General features: G+C 37.7%; 1 protein-coding gene across 3 annotated transcripts in view; it reads left to right on the forward strand.

Annotated features, from left to right (window-relative positions):
- Positions 1-23692, forward strand: part of DNAI4 (dynein axonemal intermediate chain 4) — a 46647-nt gene that overhangs the window by 1004 nt on the left and 21951 nt on the right. Inside the window, exons 1-5 of one of the 3 annotated variants that reach the window (XM_058178946.1) lie at positions 1481-9751; positions 13796-13982; positions 17941-18131; positions 19539-19645; positions 20811-20967. In XM_058178946.1, coding sequence (XP_058034929.1) covers positions 9543-9751; positions 13796-13982; positions 17941-18131; positions 19539-19645; positions 20811-20967 — 851 coding nt within the window. In that variant the 5' untranslated portion in view covers positions 1481-9542. Of the gene's footprint in view, positions 1-1480; positions 13327-13795; positions 13983-17940; positions 18132-19538; positions 19646-20810; positions 20968-23692 lie in introns of those variants that run through there. The other 2 variants (XM_058178948.1, XM_058178947.1) reach the window with 2 other exon arrangements.

A 23692-nucleotide genomic window follows, 5' to 3' on the forward strand; every position in this document is an offset into this window, starting at 1 on the left:
TTTGGATGCTTGACAGCTGACCAACATTTATGACGGTTGCGGTGTCCCAGGGTCATGTGATCACCTTTTGTGACCTAACGAGCAAAGTCAATGGGGAAACCAGATTCACTTAGCAATTGTGTTACTAATTTAACAAGTGCAGTGAATTCACATAACAAATGGGGCAAGAAAAGTGGTAAAAGGGGGCAAAACTCACTTAACAAATTTCTCACTTGACATAAATTTTGGACTCGGTTGTGGTTGTAAGTTGAGATCTATCTCATATGGATAGTCCTTGACTTACAACCAATTGTTTAATGACAGAAGTTACAACAGTACTGAAAGTAGCGACATGACCTTTGTTTTCACGCTTAGAACATTGCAGCATCTCCACGGTCATATGATCAAAACTTGGATGCTTGGCAACTGGCACATATTTATGAGGTTGCAGTGTCCCAGAATCATATGATCGACCTTTGCTACCTTCTGACAGGCAAAGTCATTTTGGAAGCTAGATTCACTTAACCACTGTGTTACTAATTTAATAGCTGCTATGATTCACTTAACTGAGGCAAGAAAAGTTGTAAAATGGGGCAAAACTCACTTAACAACTGTCTTGCTTAGTAACAAAAATTTGGGACTCAATTGTCATAAATTGAGGACTACCTGTATATTTAAAAGGCTACATAGTGAAAAGAGCCAAGAACGCAAGAGTCATAGGAAACAAAGACAAAAGTGACTAATTTATAGTTTGCCATTCTGCTCTTGTGGGGAGGGGCCTCAGGTTAGGACTCAGCAATTTGCAAACCATCCCCCCTCAGTGCAAAATGAATTCCTTTTTGGAGTTCTTAGAGCCATCAAAGTTTGGTGAGACAGTGCCAACAAAGCACCCTGGGTTTTCTGATATTTTGTGGCTGAAAATTTCCAGAGCTGTTTAGCATAGTTAAGGATGTAAAGAAGACCCTTTAACTCTGGTGGCTCAACAGACTAAGGAGTCTGTTATTAACACAGCTGCTTGCAATTACTGCAAGTTCAAGTCCCACCAGGGCCAAGGTTGACTCAGCCTTCCATCCTTTATAAGGTAGGTAAAATGAGGACCCAGATTGTTAAGGGCAATAAAAGTTGACTTTGTATATAATATACAAATGGATGAAGACTATTGCTTAACACAATGTAAGCCGCCCTGAGTCTTCGGAGAAGGGCGGGATATAAATTCAAATAAATAAATAAATAAAAAACTCAGGGGTGTCAAACTGGTGGCCCATGGGCCGGATGTGCCTCACATAGGCCACACCCACCCCAGCTCAGTGAATGGGAAAAACGTCATGAAATGTCATTTGATGGTGATGTGACGCTGCAAGTTTGACACATGCTTTAAACCAGGGGTCTCCAACCTTAGCAACTTTAAGGCTTGTGGACTTAAACTCCCAGAGTTTCTCAGCCAGCTTTTCTGGCTGAGGAACTCTGAGAATTGAAGTCCACAAACCTTAAAGTTGCTAAGGTTGGAGACCCCTGCTTTAAACCATTATTTTAAAAAATCCCAGCAATGCCTGTTTTGTATCTATTGATTTCAGTGGGACAGTCTCTAGTAGAATAGAATAGAATTTTTTTTTTTTATTGGCCAAGTGTGATTGGACACACAAGGAATTTGTCTTGGTGCATATGCTCTCAGTGTACATAAAAGAAAAGATACGTTCATCAAGGTACAACATTTACAACACAATTGATGATCAATATATCAATATAAATCATAAGATTGCCAGCAACAAGTTATAGTCATACAGTCATAAGTGGAAAGAGATTGGTGATGGGAACTATGAAACGATTAATAGTAGTGCAGATTCAGTAAATAGTCTGACAGTGTTGAGGGAATTATTTGTTTAGCAGAGTGATGGCCTTCGGGAAAAAACTGTTCTTGTGTCTAGTTGTTCTGATGTGCAGTGCTCTATAGCGTCGTTTTGAGGGTAGGAGTTGAAACAGTTTATGTCCAGGATGCGAGGGATCTAGTTACATGCAACTATTGCACTCTCCAATAAATATGCGTAAGATTGAATTCTGCTGAACTCAGCAGGATTTCCAACAGGAGATAAAATGTTGCACTGTAAATGCAAAGATGAAAGCAGTGGAATTTTCAATATAATCATAAAAGTGCATTGCTGTACAATCTTTCTTTTAATGTTGAAATCCAGGATGTGGTTTCATTGTGTCTTAATGTGTCTTCTTGCAGAATTATTCTACGAATTACCAACTATATAGAAGGGACATTTGAAGAATGTTATAGACAGTGCCGATATTGGGTAGGAAGTTAAAAAAAATATATCATTAGATCTTGTTGTATGCAAGTCCTGATACTTTGTGTTTCATAGATATGCCATAAACAATTATCCCTAATTTGTAATTGGGATGGTGATGTTCTTTTGAGTCAGTGTTGTATGCTGTATAAACTTGAATGCTTATTGGATATAAGCAGATCAGGTGATGTGTATTTGTGTAATGAGGGTGGGTGTGACCTAAGACAAGGGTCACCAAACCTTCAGACCTCAGGGACCACTAAATTCATAATTTTAAATCCCGCGGACCACTAATATGATCTGCCTAATGACCGGCTGGGTAGGCGCTAGGTGATAATGTGACTGGGTGGGCATGGCCAACTCGATGTCACTCACATCAAGGGGCGCTTCGCCAGCATCTACTCGCCCCTCCCCTGACAGCCACTCCTCACCTGTCGGCCTGGGCTCCTTAGGGCCCGAACAGGAAGCAGTTGTTGGAGCTAAGCAGCCACTACAAGAAAGAGTTGGCAAAACAGCTGAGTTCAAATTGGATCTGACCGAGAAGGAGGCTCAGCAGAAGCATCTCACTTCTGCTGAGTACTAGGAGCATAGGCTTTCCAAGCAGAGGGAAGACCTGTGGGAGTGCAAGGCCAGGTATAGGTGCCTGGAGGCTCAGTGGGCTGAGATGGTCAGCCAGTTCCAGGCCATGATGCAGTCCCACTGGAACAAGACCTTCCGGCTCTTCGCCACCAGCAGTGCTTCACTCCAGTCTTCACCCACAGCCCTGCACCAGGAGGCTGAAGCAGACCCTGTTGGAATTTCTGCCTCCGAGCCATACAAAAAGACCCTGAAGGGGGAGACTCTGTATCAGCACAAACCTTCATTGCATGTATCCGACCCAGGGTCTGTAGTTTGAGGACCCCTGATTTAGTGCAATATAAAAAATCCAAATAATTTTACTGAGGACCATCAACATTTTCTCGTGGACCACCAGTAGTCCACGGATCACCAGTTGGTGACTACTGGCCTAAGAGATCAACACCCTATATCAAGGTATGCATAATTATTAGGCAGCTTCTTTTCCTCAGGCAAAATGGGCTAAAAAAGAGTTTTAACTGACTCTGAAAAGACAAAAATTGTAAAAGTTCTTTCAGAGGAATGCAGCACTCTTGAAATTGCTAAGATATTGTGGCGTGATCATAGAAACATCAAACATTTTGTTGCAAATAGTCAACAGCGTGTGTCCACTGAATAACCACAATCCAGTACACATCTACTTTGAAATTTATTGTAGCTTTTTTGTAGGTAGTAGAATTGTAAACCTAAAGGAATTCACAAGTAAGTAAACATAATGGAATTGGGATGCACAATAAAAATGTATGACTTTTGATTACCACTTCATGAGGTGAGGACAAAGATGTAATGGGTAGAAGCTTATTAAAAAGAGACCCAACCTAGATACAAGGAGAAATTTTGTGGCAGAACAATCAATGAAATAGCTTGCCTCCCAGAGTTGTGTGTGCTTTATCACTGGAGATTTTCAAAAATAGATGGGACAACCATTTAATTGGGATGATGTAAGCTTGCCTTGAGCAGGGAGTTTGACTAGAAAACCTTCAAGGTCCCTTCCAGTCCTATGATTCTATATTCTAACTGAGTTGATCCCATTGGTTGCAACAAGAATTGACTGACTGGTTTGTCACTGACATCGTGGGCTGAGAAAGAGAAACTGGTCCAAGGTCATCTAGTTGGCTTTCATGCCCAAGAAGGGACTAGAACTCACAGTCTCCTGGTTTCTAGGCCATCATCTTAACCTCTGAACCAAATTGCTTCTCTTCCTATGGCTTAATACAGTACTAAGCTTAAATTTATTCATAAAGTCTGTCTGTATTTATTTAGCAAATTTATTTCCTGCCCACTCCTAATTCGTTTTAGGCAGCCTAAAGTATAGTTATATAAATACTAAAAACTATATATGAGTGGTGACCTAGTGGTGAAGACATTTGCCTCCCACTCAGAAAGTTGAGAGTTCGATCCTAAGTAGTGGCAGTTGTTTGTGGCGTGCACAAAGAAAATATCTGCTGTGAACTCCACATAGGCATCAGGAAGGACATCTGACCAGTAAATGCTCAGTTCCATTTAGCCTCCCCAACTCTATCCCAAGGGATTACAGGACCATTAAAAACCCTAAAAACGATATGTGTAAACATTAAAAGGCCAGCAGCATAATGTCCCGAAGTCTTCTATTAAATTATAATGAGGATAATCTTAATTCCAGCACCAGTTTTCTGCCTAATGAAGATATCATATCAAAAAACTTTGTAAATTGTAAATTGAATTTTACAAATTCAGAAAGCAAGCAGATCGGAAAAACTTTCACAAATTGTTCAGTTGAATATCTAAGAAAAGAAATATTGCCCATTTTTGTAGAAATTCATCATCATCTGGATTCCGTTCTTCTCATCCTTCTGGTTTTCTGCTAGTGTTGTTCTGTGCAGTAAAAATGCAAAACAATTAACTGAGGCATAAAACTAGTTGATAATATATTGGGTAAGGAATAGGAGTAAAGGTGTGTCTATTTCAGCTCTGTATTTGTTCAGTGTCTTTGAATTACAATAGCCTGATCTGATTTGATAAGTTTTTCACAAAACAGAAAAGAGGAAGAAAGTGCTGGAACTCAGAATCTGAGGGAACATTGCCTTTGCTCCACTCTCTTTCCACCCTACTGAGCTTCTGCATTGGGAAGGTGTGGTCATTCTGCACTGTTGTCTTCAGATGGCAGTTGTATCTGCTGTTTGCTGTTTTGCCATACCTCTTGTTTACTCAGACAGTAATCTGTCTGGAGCTGACTGCCCATTGTTGGCACTGCTGAAGCTGGCTCTGGCTCTGGCTCTTCGTTGTCGGTCCCCTGTTCTGATTTCAAATCTGAGCCCACTATGAGCAAACTAGCACACAAATTCACCTTTGCAATGCGCATCAATAGTTTTAAGTTGCACCTCGATCTTTTTAAATGATTACGGAAAAGTGTATCAAATTTTGCATGAAAATATCTTGTGATATTAATAGCATAAAAGGAGTGTTTTATATTTTCCCCCAATATTTAGTGCTTTTCTAGATTTAATAAAGGTCAGATCTGGTAGCCTTGATTAATGAGGTTTCATTTCAAAACTGGTTCACTGTCATTATAGATTCCATTGCTTCAATAAATGACATATGTCTCCATAAACAAATATGGAGCAAGAGAAGAGTATCTCAACCCAATCCAATTAATATGTTCTTGGAAGTAAAATCTCATTGTTTTAACTACTTAACTATTAAATGCATGATTTATAGTAAGTTTCACTGAATTGAACATTCACTACAAAATACCATCAGAAACGGGTTGAATAGATCCAGCCCTATTTCACTTGAAAGACATGACTCTTGAAGAAACACACAGACTTGAGTTGCATTTATTTTTTATTTATTTATTTATTTTGTCAAACACAACAGTATATATAAGTATAAGCTGAAATAACCATACAAATTGGATACAATCAAAGGGAACATTATGACAGGAACGGTAGGCACTCTGGTGCTCTTATGCACGCCCCTTATAGACCGTTTAGGAATGGGGTGAGGTCAATAGTAGATAGTCTTTGGTTAAAGCTTTGGGGATTTTGAGATGAGACCACAGAGTCAGGTAGTGCATTCCAGGCATTAACAACTCTGTTACTGAAGTCATATTTTCTACAATCAAGATTGGAGCGGTTCACATTAAATTTAAATCTATTGTGTGCTCGTGTATTGTTGCGATTGAAGCTGAAGTAAACTTCGACAGGAAGGACATTGTAGCAGATGATTTTATGAGTTATACTTAGGTCATGCCGAAGGCGGCGGAGTTCTAAATTTTCTAAACCCAGGATTTCAAATCTGGTGGCATAAGGTATTTTGTTGTGATCAGAGGGGTGGAGAACTCTTCTTGTAAAATATTTCTGGACACGCTCAATTGTATTAATGTCCGAAATGAGGTGTGGGTTCCAGACAGGCGAGCTGTATTTGAGAATTGGTCTAGCAAATGTTTTGTATGCTCTGGTTAGTAGTGTAATCTTTCTGGAGAAGAAGCTACGCAAGATTAAGTTTACAACTCTTAAAGCCTTTTTGGCGATGTAGTTGCAGTGGGCTTTGGCACTTAGATTGTTTAATATGAAAACTCCAAAGGTCTTTGACGGGGTGAGGGTCATCTACAAGGTAATGTCCATCAAGCTTGTATTTAGTGCATAAAAAAGACTTTTTGAATGTCAGTGCTAATTAGCAAACATTCAATGAAAATGTAAAAGGAAATGAAACAGTCTTTAACAGCAATATTAATCAAAAGGGAATTCTCAGCTGAAGGCAAAACTTGTATAAATAATTTAAATATCATAGATACACTCATAAATTGCTTATTTTATGATAATAGCCTAATATGGATGCCAGCCCCATTGGAAGATACATTGAACCAGACTGCAAATTATTTGCTGAAAGTGAAGAACTGCATTTGCTTAGTTATTCTGAATTTTTGATGCAGTCCTATAATGAAAATCTACAGCTTAACTGCCACTGAAATTGCTTTAGGTATTATAGTCTCTGTTAAAACGTGATAAAATAAAAGACACGGGAATCTTAATGACTATAACATGCAATATTAGTTTGGGAAGGCAGCAATGGTTGCATCTTCAGAAAAAGTAAACAAAAAGAAACAATATAATTTTCAGAAAATAGGCTCATCTGGTAACCAATCTGGTGTAGTGGTTAAGAAGTTGACCTAGAAACCAGGAGTCTCTGAGTTCTAGTACTGCCTTAGACATGAAAAACCAGCTTTGAGCCAATTACTCTAAGCCTCACAGGGTTATTGTGGGGAAAATAGGAAGAGGAGATAGTGTTAGTTATGTTTGCAGCCTTGAGTTACGTATAAAGTAATGAAAATGGGCTTTTTAAAAATCAAATACATAAAACCAGTAGTGCAAGATCTGTAGGAAGAAAGTATATAACACATATATGACAGAAGAAATAATCGGAGAAGATCCTTATCTTCGGATATGATTCCTGAACTGGCATGTTTGTTATATAAAACTTGTTTCTTTGGATTTTTTATTTATGAATTTATAAACAATTTGCCTCATATGCATTGAAGAAATATGTCATGTTTATAAGTAAACATGATCAGTCAATATAAACAGTCAATATAAAAAGTGGGCAGGCCTACATTATCAGTATTATTTTGACAACAAAGCCAATGTTTTAATGCCTTGTGACCCGAGCATGCTGCTTTTGGCACATCTAATGGGAGAGTTACCGCTGGGGAGAGATAGTCCTATAAGAACACTAGTCTCAATTTGTGAAGGACTTTAAAGGTAATCACCAGCCCCTTGAATTGCACGGCAACTAATGCAGCCATGAAGCAGAGGCATCATATGTTCTGAGAAACTAGCACCCAGAACTGCTTGAGCCATTGCATTTTGCACCAGCTGAAGCTTCTGCATATTCTTTAAGGGTAGCCCCAATTTTTGGCCTTTGTTCAACAATTGATACAAGTGAAATATACAATACAGTATATACTATAGCTTATACAGTACAGTACAGTATAATACAATACAGTAAACTTCAAAATACAGGATCGGTGGATGAGAGCAAATCAAATTTATGAAAAGGTTTAGTTGCATAGTTTCCCCTTTTATTTAGATGGAATAAAAGGCAGACAGAACTTTCAAATCTGAAACTACTGAAACAATAGTAATAACATTTTTGGAGTAGATTCTAAGTCCCTGCAATAACAAAGAGGGAAAAAATGCAAATAAAGGCTATCCAATCTCGGTTTTCATCCAGGCTTTCTCATATTTTCAGCCAATCATATAGCTACGTGGGGAAAAGGTGGCTACTATGGTTACCACGTAAACAGTTTCCTGTTTCAACAGTAGCTGCTGAGGGAGTCAGGCTTTGTACCTAATTTGGATTTTAAAACAGAAATCTAGTGGCCTAGACATTTGCTGAATCTTATTTCTCAGAGTGCTGGCATACTGGCAATAAGAGCTGCTGCTTATTTGACAGCTTCAGTGTTCTCTCTGCCATTGTGTTGGGAGACAGATAGTATATTCAGGACGTGGAAACAACTTGATCATGTCAGAAATGACTAATAACCAGGATGGCAAGAGCAAGAAGCACAGCATCATTATCAATACGTAAGTAGCATGGTATGGTTGAAGCAAAGGGATGGTTTTGAAGCAAACTCAGTGGAGAGGAGGCTATCTCCACTCATTTTGTGACAAGCTAATACAGGTTTTTCTAACATGCTTTTCTACTGTTTTAGATATAATGTTCATCAAATCAGTTTGGACAAAGAATCAATGCTTATAAGCATTGCAATCTGTAGCAGTCAGTGAGGACCAGATTGTGGGCATATAGGATAAACATATTCCTGAAAACTGAAGGGCAGTATTCCTAAAACTCAAGTTGCCTGTATTAAGGCAAGAGACTTCAGCAGTGGGACATGAGGGTGGGGAGAAGGCATGGTCTCTATAGAAACAGACTTCTCCTGCGGTTTAATTGTCTTCCTCAAGCATTTGGTAAGAATCCCCTCAATTAGAAACTGGAATGTAGGAGGTCATTCTGATTCTAATTTGTTTGTGTGAATTGATTCCATTTCTCTTGTGGTTCTAAAAGTTTTCATTCTAAAGTAAAGAAAAATGTACAAATACATTGTAAAAATATGTGGTACTTGGTGCTCATTGTAAATTGGTTCTGGGAGGTGTGATGAGTACCAAGAATGATGAGTACCAAACAATTTTTTCCTATGGGGAATAATATAGTGAGTCACAAGGCAACTGACATTGACAAGTTCTACCTTGTATGTTGAGTAACAGGACAAAATTTTCCTGTCAAAATGCATTGACTACCAAATTCAATGAGTTTCAAAGCAGTTGAGTACTAAGATACAACTATGTATAAATTGAAATAGTCTCAAATTACCATATTTGTCAGAGTATAAGACATACTCCCCCCCCCCAAAAGTGGATGAAATTTTCGGTGCATCTTATACAGCGACGCAGTGGTGGCAAACAGGCTGCGCCAAACGGGCCACAGCGGTGGCGAATGGTCAACATAGAATGAGTGGTGGTGAATGGGCCATGCCAAACAGGCCGCAGCAAACAAGTCATGCCAAATGGGTTATGGTAAATGGGCCACGGCAGCAGCGAACGGGCCATGCCGAAGGGAACAGGTGGCAGTGGCAGTGGCAGTGAACAGGTCGTGTTGAACAGGCTGTCACCGTGGTGAATGGGCTGCACCAAACGGGTTATACTAGTGGCGAACGGGCTGTGCCGAATGGGCTGTGTTGCTGGCAAACGGGCTGCAGTCGCGGCAGCAAATGGGTGGTGCCGAACGGATCGCAGCAAATGGGCTACAGCGACCAGGCCAGATGAATACCAGATGGATGCTGGGAGGCTGAGGCAGAATTTTTTTTCTTGTTTTCCTCCCCAAAAGAGGTAGGTGCATATTATAGTCTGGAGCGTCTTATACTCTGAAAAATATGGTAAATAATTTTAGTATCATTGCTAAATTAAGAATAAGTTTTATACTTAACACATTAATTGTGCTTATGAATTTATGATTAATGTTTTTTTTTACTTTAATTGAAGAGATTGCAAGTGGTTGAGAAAGGTTAATAGAGTATGTGTGTACACAATTTATTCTGAACCCTTCCTAATAGCCAGGGATGGGCTTCAAAATTTTTAGCAAGGGGTTCTCTGCCTGGGTGCTGGGTGGGCGTGGCCTAGTCAGCCTACTGTTCCGCGGCAAGTGGGGGGGGGCTTTTTGCCCTCCCTGGGCTCCGGAGGCTTTCCTCTGGAGCCTCCGGGAGGATGATGATAATAATAATAATAATAATAATAATAATAATAATAATAATAATAATAATAATAATAATAATAATAATAATAATATCAGAGTTGGAAGGGACCTTGGAGGTCTTCTAGTCCAACCCTCTACCCAGCCAGGAAACCCTACACCATTTCAGACAAATGGCTATCCAACATTTTCTTAAAAATTTCCAGTGTTGGAAACTTCTGGAGGCAAGTTGTTCCACTGATTAATTGTTCTCACTGTCAGGAAATTTCTCCTTAGTTCTAGGTTGCTTCTGTCCTTGATTAGTTTCCACCCATTGCTTCTTGTTCTACCCTCAGGTGCTTTGGAGAATAATTTGACTCCCTCTTCTTTGTGACAACCCCTGAGATATTGGAACACTGCTATCATGTGTCCCCTAGTCCTTCTTTTCATTAAACTAGGCATACCGAGTTCCTGCAACAGTTCTTCATATGTTTTAGCCTCCAGTCGCCTAATCATCTTTGTTGCTCTTCTCTGCACTCTTTCTAGAGTCTCAACTTCCTTTTTACATGAAAATGGCCCTCCGTTTCTGGCCTCCCCAAACTTTTGGGAGCCCATTTTTTGCCCTCCACTGCCTCTGTGCGTGCCCTGAACTTACCTGCATCCAAAATGGGCCATGTGGGGACTCCTGGAAGGGGTGGGGCAGGGTGGGCAGGGCCAGCCAGCAGTGGGATTTGGGGGTTCTCTGAACTGCACAGAATCTTAGCTAGAGGTTCTCCCAAACCCCCGGCAGCCCACCCCTGGTGCAGAAGCAATCCAGGCAAAAGCGAAGCATGAGTAACCAGAGCTCGCCTTTAAAGTCCTCGGCTTACGACTACAATTGAGCCCCCCCAAAGTGACTATTGTCCCATTTGATGACCTTTCTTGTCGAAGTTGTTAAGTGAATCACTGCAGTTATTAAGTGAGTAACATGGTTCTTAAGTGAATCCGGCTTCCCCATGGACTTTGCTTGCCAAGAGGTTGCAAAAGTGGATCGAGTGACCCTCCCTCTCCACCCCTCCCGGAGATAACTGTCATAAATATGAGTCAGTTGACAAGTGTCTGAATTTTTGATCATGTCATGGGGATACTGCAATGGTCATAAATGTCAAAAAAACCCAGCCCCATGTCACTTTTGTCAGTGCCGTTGTAAATGTTGAACGGTCACTAAATGAACTGTTGTAAGTCAAGGACTGACTGCACAAAGCGCTCTTTTGTAGCAATGCTAAATGTGTTGTTCCAGGTGGGATGGCCAACAAGTATTAGAATGCCCAGTTCACATGTTCACTTAAAATGGCCAGGCACTGCTGAATAATTGAACTTGTCATGTCATTGAACTTTGTTTAGTCGCAGTGGGGCTAATCATCTTAGAAGAGATATTCTACCAGCAGGTTCTGACAGGTTCTGGAGAAATGGCAGAGGAAATTTTGAGCAGTTCGGAGAACCGGTAGCGGAAATTTTGAGCAGTTCGGAGAACCGGCAAATACCACCTCTGGCTGACCCCAGAGTGGGGCGGGAATGGAGATTTTGCAATATCCTTCCCCCAGGAGTGGGGAGGGAATGGGATTTTGCAGTATCCTTTCCCTGGAGTGAGGTGGGAATCAGTGGTGGGATTGAGGTAATTTAACAATCTGGCTAATGATTTCTTCCAACAACCAGTTTGCCAAACTGCTCAGAAAGTTAACAACCGGTTCTCCTGAAGTGGTGCTAACTGGCTGAATCCCACCACTGCTAATAGCCATGCTAGAAAAGGGAAGGAAAGAAATGGAATTGGCTAGTCTCAAATTCACCTAATATTAAACCATAATGAATAAGACCTCTGTCTCCATATTGGGCTTTTCATCAATTATTTATTCTTTCAAAAACAATAAAAGTTTCTGCAGAAAAATGGTTCTTGGTCCTACCATCATCTATTGAGCATCTATTCTGTCCTACCTTAATAGATTCTAGTGGCTAAAAAAAGGTGGAAAATATAATGGGAAAATACAAATTCTAAATGGAAAATATCGTGGCACTGAATTCATGTAAAATATATGTATGGATGTGTTTGTCGATGCACATAAACACACTAATTTAGAGATAGAGGTAGAAGTATCTAAATCAGTCAGGATACCCTTTCCTACCTTGGTCTTCTATATGAACACTAATTTATCCAGAGTTCACCCTGTGATATGCTCAAGTAAGAAAGGATATTTTTTAAAATTTAATTTACTTACATAACAGCTGGGTATAATAGATTGATATTTTCGCATTTCATGATGTTATTACCAAATTATAGCAATTAGCCATCAATTGAATTCATGAACATGTGTATTCACAAAAGCACAGATGCACAATGCCAAAAAGCTGTGGAACACAAGCTATCTACCATAATTCTACTTTTTCCTTTTTCCTTACGATATACAATTGTATAAAACCATACTATAGTAATACGAGATGTTAGGTATAACAATCTAAATTTCCATTTGCCCATGTTTGGCTATATTATAAAATGATTAGGGCACCCATAGAAACGCCCTTAACCACCTCAGTCTTGAACCATTCAAAACATGGAATTCAGATAACATGTTACTTTAGATAATGGAGGTTAAGATTTAAAAACGTAATAGTTTAAAATAGCTGTCACTATACAGAATCCAGTTTTCACAGGTGAGACAATTCCTGTTGTGCCTCGCCCGTCCCCCTCTCCTCAGCCGGGCCCCTCCCATCTCCTATTATCTGAGCCAGAGACCGATAGTGAAGAAAAATGGCCTGGCATGCCTCCAGCCCCCAGCCCTGGCACCATGCCCGGACAGACTAAGCAAATAAACCTCCCCCCTACACCGTGTGAGCAAGAAGCCAGCCACGAGCTAGAATTACCGGCAGCTGAGCAGGAGGACAAAACATGGACAGATCCCCGCTTCCGGAGAATGGAGAGGCGACATCAGCAAAAGGAAGGGAGGGACAGGCCTGGATAAGTGCTGAGTCATGGAGCCACATCCCACGGCCTATATAAAGGATCTGCTTTTTGGCATTCCTTGAGTCAGGCAAAGTCTCATCTGGTTGCTGAAGTCACACCTTGGATTCCTGCCTGCCCTGAGAACTCTGACAGGAATTTGGCAAAGCTGCAGAGGTTTCGTGGCCACGCTTGATACAGATTTCCCAGACCTGTCCGTCAGAGGAGGAGTGGGACACGACAATTCCTCTACAAGGATATCCAGTAAGGATGACAAACTAAAGAAAAAACCTGAATGTGTGAACCTTTCCACCATTTGGGTTCACACATAGTTCTAAGCCACATTTTGTTCAACTGTAGATTGTTCAACAAATCACAGTTGTTGCATTCATATATAATCTTATACTATCTGGATTAATTCAGCTTGTCAACCAAAACTAAGCACCTCATATCTTAACTTTTACCATAGGATACTGTTTACTATAAAGACCTATAGCACACTTTACTAATCAGGTGTCCTTAAAATGTACTGAACCATAGTTTCATATTTGTCACCTCGTATTCACAGTTATAGTCCAATAACACCTGGCTTGGTTAAGAAATGCTAAATTATAATATTGTTTTAAGAAAGTAAACAGTATATGTGTCAAATTTTAAGCGGCAAATTAATTTGAATCAACCTTCTAATCTGTATATTCATCTATATACTGCATACTCATCTATTTATCACCAGGAGCCTCACAAAAGAACAAAATGTATATAAGAAGTTACCATCAACTTCAGCATCTGGGAGACGATTGAGCTTCGCTAGTACCATGCAAGGCAGTAAAATCGGTTCAATGGGTCGCAGGAGTATCGTGATCACTTCAGAACCAAAAATGGAAAAAGGTGCTTTACCAAGCAGCAAACCTCTTGTTCAGGTAATCAGGCACTATATGAATCATAAATGTAGATCTAATTAACAGTTAAATCTAAGATAAGGGCCTATTAAAGATGCAAAAATGTTAGAAATATATTGGTTCATCACACAAATCAGCCAGATGTTCAGACTGAATATGGCATTTTTATCCAGCTGTCGAATCTTTCCGAGAACTTGGGCCAGGGAGATGCTGATGTTTGATGGTGTTAGAGGTAATGTTGCAGGATGTAAGCTGTTCTGAGCCTTTTGCAATTGGCTAATGGTGAATTTGTCAGTGCCTATGGTGTTCAGGTGATACTGCAGTTGTTTTATGATTGCATCCAAGGTGACAGTATTATTCGTACTACCTTTGCTTGCTTTTGCCACAAAATCTTTTATTATTATTATTATTATTATTATTATTATTATTATTATTATTATTATTATTATTATTATTATTATTATTTACTTTATTCATGAAACATGAAACTCAATCAACTGAACATTCAAAAATGCATCACAAATACAATTGACTGGTGCTAATGGTTTATATGGGTTGCTGCCAGCATCCTAGGTATCAACCAAGTACCTTCTTAAGATGTACTTAAGATGTACTTAAGATGTTCCGAGTAGCACAGTTTTTTGCAGGTCTCCTGGAAGCTGCAATTTCTTGATGTATTTTATAAAATTTTTGGACATGGTACCAAGTGCCCTGATGACAAGGGGTAGTATTAATATTTTTAATATTATTATTATTTCAGATAACATATATATTAAAATTATTCTTCTTAAATAGTTCTATGTGAGAAACATGAGTGTTATTTTCTCTTGGTATCATTTCATCAAATTAAATGATAATTTATTTTAAATAATAATGCTAATTCAAGATAGTAACATTTTGCTGCATGATGTAACAAGTAAATGTGTCTGCATATTTGTGTCTCTTGAAATGAGCTATATTTTCTAACCATTAACGAAAGATCATTTGAACAAACAGTAAGAATTCAAGTAATGGGCAAAAATTTTAAAATGGAATTATGATTGAAAAAAGAATATTTAAATCTATTGTAAAAATGAATTTAATGTATGAATTACATCTATTTCTAAAAAAAATTAAAAGATTATTTCCTGCTCATTTTATACAACTGGATATGTGGTTTTAATATTGAGGCTGGAAACAACAGAACATCTTGCATAAAATATTCGATCAAACCCAATATCTGAATTGCTTAGTTATCTTCTAAGCTGCAGATATAGTACATATTTTTAGTTTTAATTAAAAGTTAATTCTTGTATTGACATAAGTCTGCCATTTAATTATGAGAGTTTATATATGGTACAACATCCACTGTAGACCCATTGAGAACTACTGTAAAATTTTGTATCTTTTTTCACCAAGTATATTTTGTTTATCATCTAAAAAAATGTCATCCGTCTATTAATTATCTGTTTACAATTACTTTACAATCTGTTTTAGAATCTTTCCAGTTAGCAACTGACTGCTCTGCAATTCTCTGTATCCTCCTTCCATCCTATTTAAACAAAAGAGACATTTGTCCTCTTCCATTTATGTAATAATTAGCGCTGTATTACATTAAACTAATTACATAATGTAGAGAATAGCTAAATGTCCAGCCAGGCTATCAGCAATTTAAAAAATATTTTTAATGGATTTGGCTCTGAAATTTTGAATATATTCAGAACGAATAGGTGTCCCCTGACCACACATCAAGCAGGGCTTATTTCTTCAAACTATTCTTCATAACTGGCTTGTAGAACACAGGAAAAGGCTCAGTCAAAATGAAAAGCTTGGTAGTTCTCCCTTTTCTTTGTAAGTCTCTTAGCCTTGCCCTCTTTACTGAGCAACTGGTAAATAGTATATTTTGAGTACATATGAAAGTTTATGTTGTTCTTAGTATCCTGTACTAACTTTTATTTATGTATTCAATTTATATGGTCACCCATCAAAAACATAAGAATCTCCATTTTTTGTGACACAGGCTGTTTTTCAATTAGTGATTTAAAGCATCTTCCAATGTCATCCAGTCTTTATTGAGGTGATATTAAACCAGTTCCCATTACATTAACAGTGAAACAATGATGGTTTCATGACTCCAGAAGAAATTACAAATTATTAATCTTCCCATTTTAGTGATTCTGCTGTTTTTTTGGTTTGTTTATTTTTCCTGGGGCTTGTCCCAAAGGTGCTTTTTTCAAGAGGCAACTGAACTTTCTGGTTTTTCTTTGAAGACGTTTTGCTTCTCATCCAAGCTGAAGTTTCGCTTCTTCATTCAGCTGAAGAAGCTTCTTGGATGAGAAGCGAAACGTCTTCAAAGAAAAACCAGAAAGTCCAGTTGCCTCTTGAAAAAATCATCTTTGTGGACAATCAAGACCTGGATGACTGAGAATTTCCATTCCTCGGGCTTGTTCTGTTGCTCAAAAACGTATATATCATGCTTACCTTTCAAAATCCATATTTTCATTAAGTCTTATAAACAGTCTAGTTATTTGGAAGTAAAATACTTAAACTTTTTTTCTCTGTTCTTCTGAAGTCCATTTTCTTTCTATTTTTCTATTATCCCCCTGGTCGGCCCTCTTGAGCTCCATTTTCACTGGGAGAGGGTTGCCGGAGGCCGTCTCAGCCGAAAACAGAGCTCAGAAGCCTGTTTTCATTGGCAGAGCACTCAAGCCACGACAGGCATCCCGACATGAGTGATGTTGAGCTGGCCAGGCCCACCCTGGCCACCCCTCCCCCACCCGAGGTCCAACACAACCCTGATGCGGCCCTCAATGAAATCGAGTTTGACACCCATGCTCTAGCTATTCCATATTGTTAACTGTAAGTCCTCCTGCTCTTGTATTTTATAAAGTTTCTTGCACATTGATAATGCTATGTAAACAAATATATAATCTGGAATGAAGATTTTTTGCATACAAATGTTTCTAGGTTCAGGGCCATTTAAAAAGATGTAATAGAAATGATAGGAAATAGCTGGGTTAAATACTAAATATGTGCTTGTAGCTATCGGTAAGTTAGTTAGAAGAATCATTCACCTTGATGTACTTCATCTGTTTACAAATGTCCACAATGAATAAGTGGAATGCAGAATCGGGCATTTTAGTTGGTCCCTTTTTCACACATTGGCTGAACAATTTATTCATTTTATAAATCAAACAATTACCTAAAATTAATTAAAAAGTAATTAAAACATAATAAGAATCTTAATTGTTTTGTGAATTTTTCAGCCATAATGTTATATAGTTTCCATGCTATTTTAATGCAATCTAACCCTAATATTCTAATATACCTTTAAAAGTACCCAGAAAGATTTAATGAAGAAAAGCAGCATATCTGAGCTAATAGGAGACACCCACTCTTTGAAGAAAAGATCTCAATATTTTATAATCAAATTAATGGAAAAAGCCATTATTTTAAATATTGTTAAAATAAAATATTCAAGCATTTTCTTTCATTCACAGTTATGCTTTTATACAACTATGTATTTGACTATTTCTTTGCTTATTTATGATGGCTTAGAAAATTGTTTTACAAAATGCCATCAGAACAATTTGGATTACAAGTAGACAACTCTAGAATAAAAAGGCCTTCACATTAATAGCTTATCCAATCAATCAAAGCCAATTTTTAAAAAGCTCTCCTTTTTTCCTAATATCTGCTTAAACCTGATGATTTCTTAAAAATCAGAAAAAAGAAATTTTATGTTCATACATAATAAAGTGGTCCTGTGAAACAAATGCTATAATTTGAAATCTGGAAGCATGTGCTATTATAATCAATATGTGCCTTGTTTTCCTTTTCTCTAAATTTATGCATAGAATATCAGCTCAAAGCTGCAGTCTTGAAGTAAGTCATATTATCTTCTTAGTGGCAACAATTGTAAGTCTATTGGTTTCTAGACTGGGGCTGAGGGAAGAATAGAGCTCTTTTACTGTACTTTTGTTATTTATTACATCTACAGGTTTTTGATGATCAGGGAAAAGATGTGACACCTCGTCCACTTTATCATCCAGAATTGAATGTCGCACACAGACAAAGCAAAATTTTATCAGTACATGATTTTGCTGGGGTGACTCAACCTGATTTCTTGTCTTCTTTATCAATGCAACAAACATCTGTAGCTAGTATTAGTTTAGCTGGTCCATTTTCCAGGTATGATATGACAACACATAAAATCACCCATACTGATTTCCTCTAATGCAGGGGTGTTAAACTCGCATTTTCATGGCAGTGTCACGTGACATATTGTGATTTCCACCCCCTTCACTAAACCAGGTGTGGGCGTGGCCAACACATGACACATCTATCCCGCAGGCCGCAGGTTTGATAGCCCTGCTCTAATGTGACATCTACATAAAGGTCTTAAATACTGTTGTTTATCACATGATTTATCCCAATTGATCTTATAACCAGAATACTTTCCAATATACTGTATTATCTGTATAAAATTAGGCAGAGAACTAAAATATCGATTTACAATTTAAATTTTCATAGTGTGCCAAAGTAACAACAATAATATCTGAAGATTGCCTAACAATAGTAGCTAAAGGTTCAAGAATTAAGTCAAAAAGCAAGGGTAAAAGTGGGCAGCTTTGCTGAATACCATACTGTAACAAAGGATTTGCTATTTGTTCTAAGTTTCACAAATAACAAATGTTAATTGAATTAACAACAAAAAAAACCAGAGAAATATAATTTTATTAAAATATTGGAAAGCTTGGACCTGCCAGTAAAGATGATGTTTCCTCCTTGACAAGATACTGAAAAGTTTCTCCATCTGCTGTAGATTAACTCCAGAGTTAATAGCTCCTGAAGTTCAAACTGGCTAACTCTTAAACTACATTTCCTAAAGTAAGCCAGCTTTACCTGCTATAAATAAAGTAATTGAAGCATTTAAAAAAAAATTATTAAAATGAGAAATAGTTTATAAGATCTGGTTTGTAACTGTTCAGACATAGTTGGTTGAAAACATAAACAGGTGGGATTTTTCTTATGTATATTGTGGTGGGAAGAAGACATATGAATTGGAGCTTACCTTAGTTCATTCTTATTGAACTCTAGCCCATAGACTTCATCAAGTGAAGAATTAATTGCTGCGTCCTACAAAAATACACAAGAGAGAAATGAACTGCATTCTATTACAAGGCAGTTTAATTTATTGATTAATTCTTTTTTCATGTATCATTCTTCTTGTCCTTGTGGCAGGGATTTAGCTAATTTGGAAACATAACTTAATCAGAAATCATATTATGTGAACTAGACTAGAACTATTTCGTGAACTATTTCATGAAGAATGGAGCATACTAATTTCAAATCAATGTCTCCTCAGTTCTTATGTATTTGCCTTTTCTATAACAAAGTCAGTTCTATAACAAAGTTTTTTGTAACAAAGTCATTTATATTACATGTAAATGTTTTGTCCTCTAGTAGATAATATTATAAGCAACTGAAAACTAAGCTATCAGTAGTTCTGTGAATATTTTTTTGTTGATATGTAATATTCCTTCTTTGTCATTTGCTATTTCTTTTCCATTATAAAATGTTCTATTGAAACTACAGAACCTATGGGAGTGGCAGTGTTACAAAATCAACTGCTTCTACTGAATCAATGGCAGAAGAGATTGTAGAGCCCGGATTTAGACGAGACACAATTTCTAGTTTTACAGGTAAAAATCTACATAAAAACAAATATTTGAATAATCATTTTTCCTTCTCTTTCTACATCATTAATATACATTGCTGGCCTGTACCAGACTCATGGCAGCTTGCACTACAACATGAGTTATACAATATATATAAAAAGATGGGAGAAATATCTAATAACGATGATGATAATGATAATAATAATAATAATATACAGTATAATAAAATAATTATACCATGTTTCCCTGAAAATAAGTCCTCCCCCAAAAATATTTAAGCACATGCACAGCCGGTCCCCGCCATTTCCTCTCGTTAGGGTTAGGGAGACAGAGCTGGAAATCAGTAAGTTGGCAAGAGGATTCCTGTCTTGTTCCATGCACCCCAAAATAATAAGACCTCCCCGAAAATAAGGTCAAGCGCTTATTTTGGGGTTCAAAAAATATAAGACAGGGTCTTATTTTTGGAGAAACACAGTAGTACAAAAATATTTTGATGTTTAATAAAATCATAGGCAATAATACCAGTAAATAACTAGTCCAGTTATTGTCTTGGTGATTAGCCTAATCTAGTTTGGTAGCACCCATAGCATAAAGCTAGGAACTGATAGTATGCAGTATTGACCTAAAACGGTCAATACTGTATACCATCAGTTCCTAGCTTTATGCTATGGGTGCTACCAAACTCCATCTTCTCTGGATGTCTCCCTCGTAACATGTTCTTTAAAAAGATATAATGTCTTGACTAGTTTTAAGTATTACTTGCCCTTACCCCAGTTTATTGAATAGAATTATACTTACTACATCAAAGCCTTATTTTACCAAATGTTCCTGAAGCAACATCAAGAGCAGAGGAGCATAGTGTATGTTGATTTTAGATATTCACCCTCTCTAGCATATCTATATGCCAGTGAAGTCGCTACACCAGAGCTGTCAAACTCCCTGCCCGCAGGCTGGATGCATCACGTGCTGTCCAGGCCCACACACAGTTTAGCAAAGGGGAAAACATTCCCAATACGTCACGTGATGCCGCTGTGACAATATGAGTATGACAGTCCTGCTCTACACCTTAGAAGAAAAGCCTATTCATATAAAAGAAAAAATGTTTATGTTCATTATGTTCAATAACCTGCATATGACCTATACATGCTGTTCTAAATGCAAAGTATAAATTAATTTTCTTTCATGGTAGATGTCCAGGTTAGAAGAGAGGAGATGTTAGAACAACTGACAAAGCACGATTTAGAAAAGGTCGTGGATATATTACTGACTGAGACAGAAACAATTTGGTTATTTAACATGCCAACTGATATGATATCCTCAGAAGCTGAAGAAGCCGAAGATGCCAGGTAAGCACAGTGCAATGGCTGTTGTGTACATAACCTTGCCTCTCGTTAGCAACTTTGCAATGAAATGTGACTTATAAATTTGAAATTTGTTCCTATGATGGTTTGCATTACAAATATAAGAAAATATATTTTTTCTGCGGTATCAAGAAAGAGCAATCTATGTTCATTCTAGGTTGAACTGCAATTCCCAATAGCTATAGACATGACAACCAGTACTGAAGAATTGTGGGAATTGTGGAACAAGATTTGAGAGCCACATATTGCCTTCTACTGTGTTTCCTAGCAACAAAGTATTTTACTGTTACACTGAGTTATAGTTTAGCATTATCTAAAGCAGCTTTTGTCTTGTGCATTCCCTGTTTCCTCTTGTACAGGTACTTGGAAAAGATAATCTCCTGTTTAACTGGTTACACTTTAGCTTTATATCCGAACCTGGTAAAATATCAAATCTAATATCCCTTTGAGTTTAGCTCAACTCCTGTTGACTATATGGATATAGATTCATAAAACTAGATGGGTTCATGTAAAGTTCAAGTTATGAAGAGTGTCTTATATGAAACTGGATTATTTTAATAAGCCACAGTTAATTTAAAAATCCAATCTGAGTAATTTAACCATAAGTGAAAGTTTCTATCATGTCATGGCTGCACAGGAAGAAAAGAATGTACATACTGTAGTTTACTATTATATCTATTCTAGATTAATTTAAAAGTTATTTCATATTATGTTTTAGGACAGTATTTTCCAACTAATGCCCTTCAGATGTTTTGAATTACGATTCTAAACTCCTTCCTACAATCTCAAAAAGCTACTTTAAAAAGAAAAAAGTCATTAAATGTTAAGATATCCAATTATAAGTCTTTTATATGTTTCATTAAATTAGCGATCACTGATAATGCATGAAGTATGTCTGAGATTTTAAAAAATGATCATGTTGCACAGCAGAATGAAGGGTCACATTTTCAAGGAGGGCATGTATGATTAAAGAGAACTTGAAGTATTTCAATAGCCATCCTCACTATTTACTATTTTATATATATATATATATATATATATATATATATATATATATATATATGTTTTCTGAGGTTTTCGCGGGTGTTTGTATGTAGGTCTTTGGTTATTCGGGTTTTCTCCCGCGTAAAATTGGAAGTGTCTTGGCGACGTTTCGACGAAGTCTCATTCGTCATCTTCAGGCTTCGTGCTTCTGGGAGCAATGTGTGATTGCAGCTGTTTCTTCCTTTTAACTGCTAGTGGGGTTTGAACTGATTGGGTGGGAGCTTGGCTGTGCTCTGATTGGATGGGGGGTTTTTTGTGCTCTGATTGGCTGGGGGTGTGTCCTGTTTGGGTGGGGGCTTGGTTGTGCTCAGATTAATCTGAGTTGCAGGGGGATTTGAGCTGGTGAGTTGCATTGCTGTTGTTTGGCTTCGTGTTTGTGGTCGTGCTACATCTTCATAGTGGGTGTCTGTCTGCTGTATGTATGGATTGGAGGGGTTTGAAATGGCTAATGTTGCAGCTGCGGTCTGGCTTCTGGTCCTTGGTCGTGCTTCCTGATCAGTGTGGGTTTGGGTCTGCTTTCTGGGTGGATGTGTGGTGGTGACATCCTGTGTGGACCTCGTGAGTGTGGGTCTGGTGTCATTCCTCGTATTAGGGACTCGTTTGTCAATAAGGGCGGGTTTCCAAATGGCTGGTAGGCGGGAGGTATCATCTCGTTTGTTCATGCTGTGTGGGCGTTTTTCTATCTCAATGGCTTCTCTGATTATTCTGTTGTTAAAGTGTTCAGTTTTGGTGATAGTTCTGGTCTTTTTAAAGTCAATATCGTGTATTATAATAATAATAATAATAATAATGTATATATACATTATCACTGTTTACAAACTATTTACTAAATCTACACTACTATTAATCTTCTCATTGTTTTCATCACCAATCTCTTTCCACTTATGACTGTATGACTGTATAACTTTTTGTTGCTATCATTAAGGTTTAAAATGTTGTACCTTTGATGTATTTTTTTTCTTTCCTTTTTCTTTTATGTACACTGAGACCATATGCACCAAAACAAATTCCTTGTGTGTCCAATCACACTTGGCCAATAAAAATTCTATTCTATTCTATTCTACTAAGTCTCTGGCCAGCTCCTAATTCTCAAAATCACATTTGTATTGCATCACAAGTGTCTCACTCCACAAGATTCTCTCAATCACTGCCAGTCACTGTAGAAAATGGTAAGCTAGCAGGCCAATCATCTGTTTCTTGCTTGATACATTCCCAAATGATTGGTTTCATACTATAAACTTGCCACCATTGAGCATATCTAATGTTTTACAGTCCAGTCAACTATGGGAAAACAACACAAATATTATTTGCATCATTATATCTATCTACAAGTGAGCTGTAACAGCTATTTCTTGTAGATTGAGGTGGGCAACTATGGTCCGTTTATGACCTGTGGACTTCAACTCCCAGAATTCCTGAGCCAGCCATATGTTGAAATCCATAAATTGTAAAGGGACCATGGTTGTTTACCCCTTCTCTAGATCCTAAGAATCTAAAGGGCAATTGCAGTATAACAAAGCTGTGCAGAAAGAAATACAAAAATGTGCAGTGTCAAAAATATTGTTGTATCTATTGATTCACAGCTGTTAATCTGGTTAGAAAAAATGCAAACTTCAGAACTCCCTCAAAAGAATTCCAAAACATTTCACAGTACAATTCTATCCAT

Source organism: Ahaetulla prasina, chromosome 3 (assembly GCF_028640845.1).
Source record: "Ahaetulla prasina isolate Xishuangbanna chromosome 3, ASM2864084v1, whole genome shotgun sequence".
NCBI classification, from domain to species: Eukaryota; Metazoa; Chordata; class Lepidosauria; order Squamata; family Colubridae; genus Ahaetulla; species Ahaetulla prasina.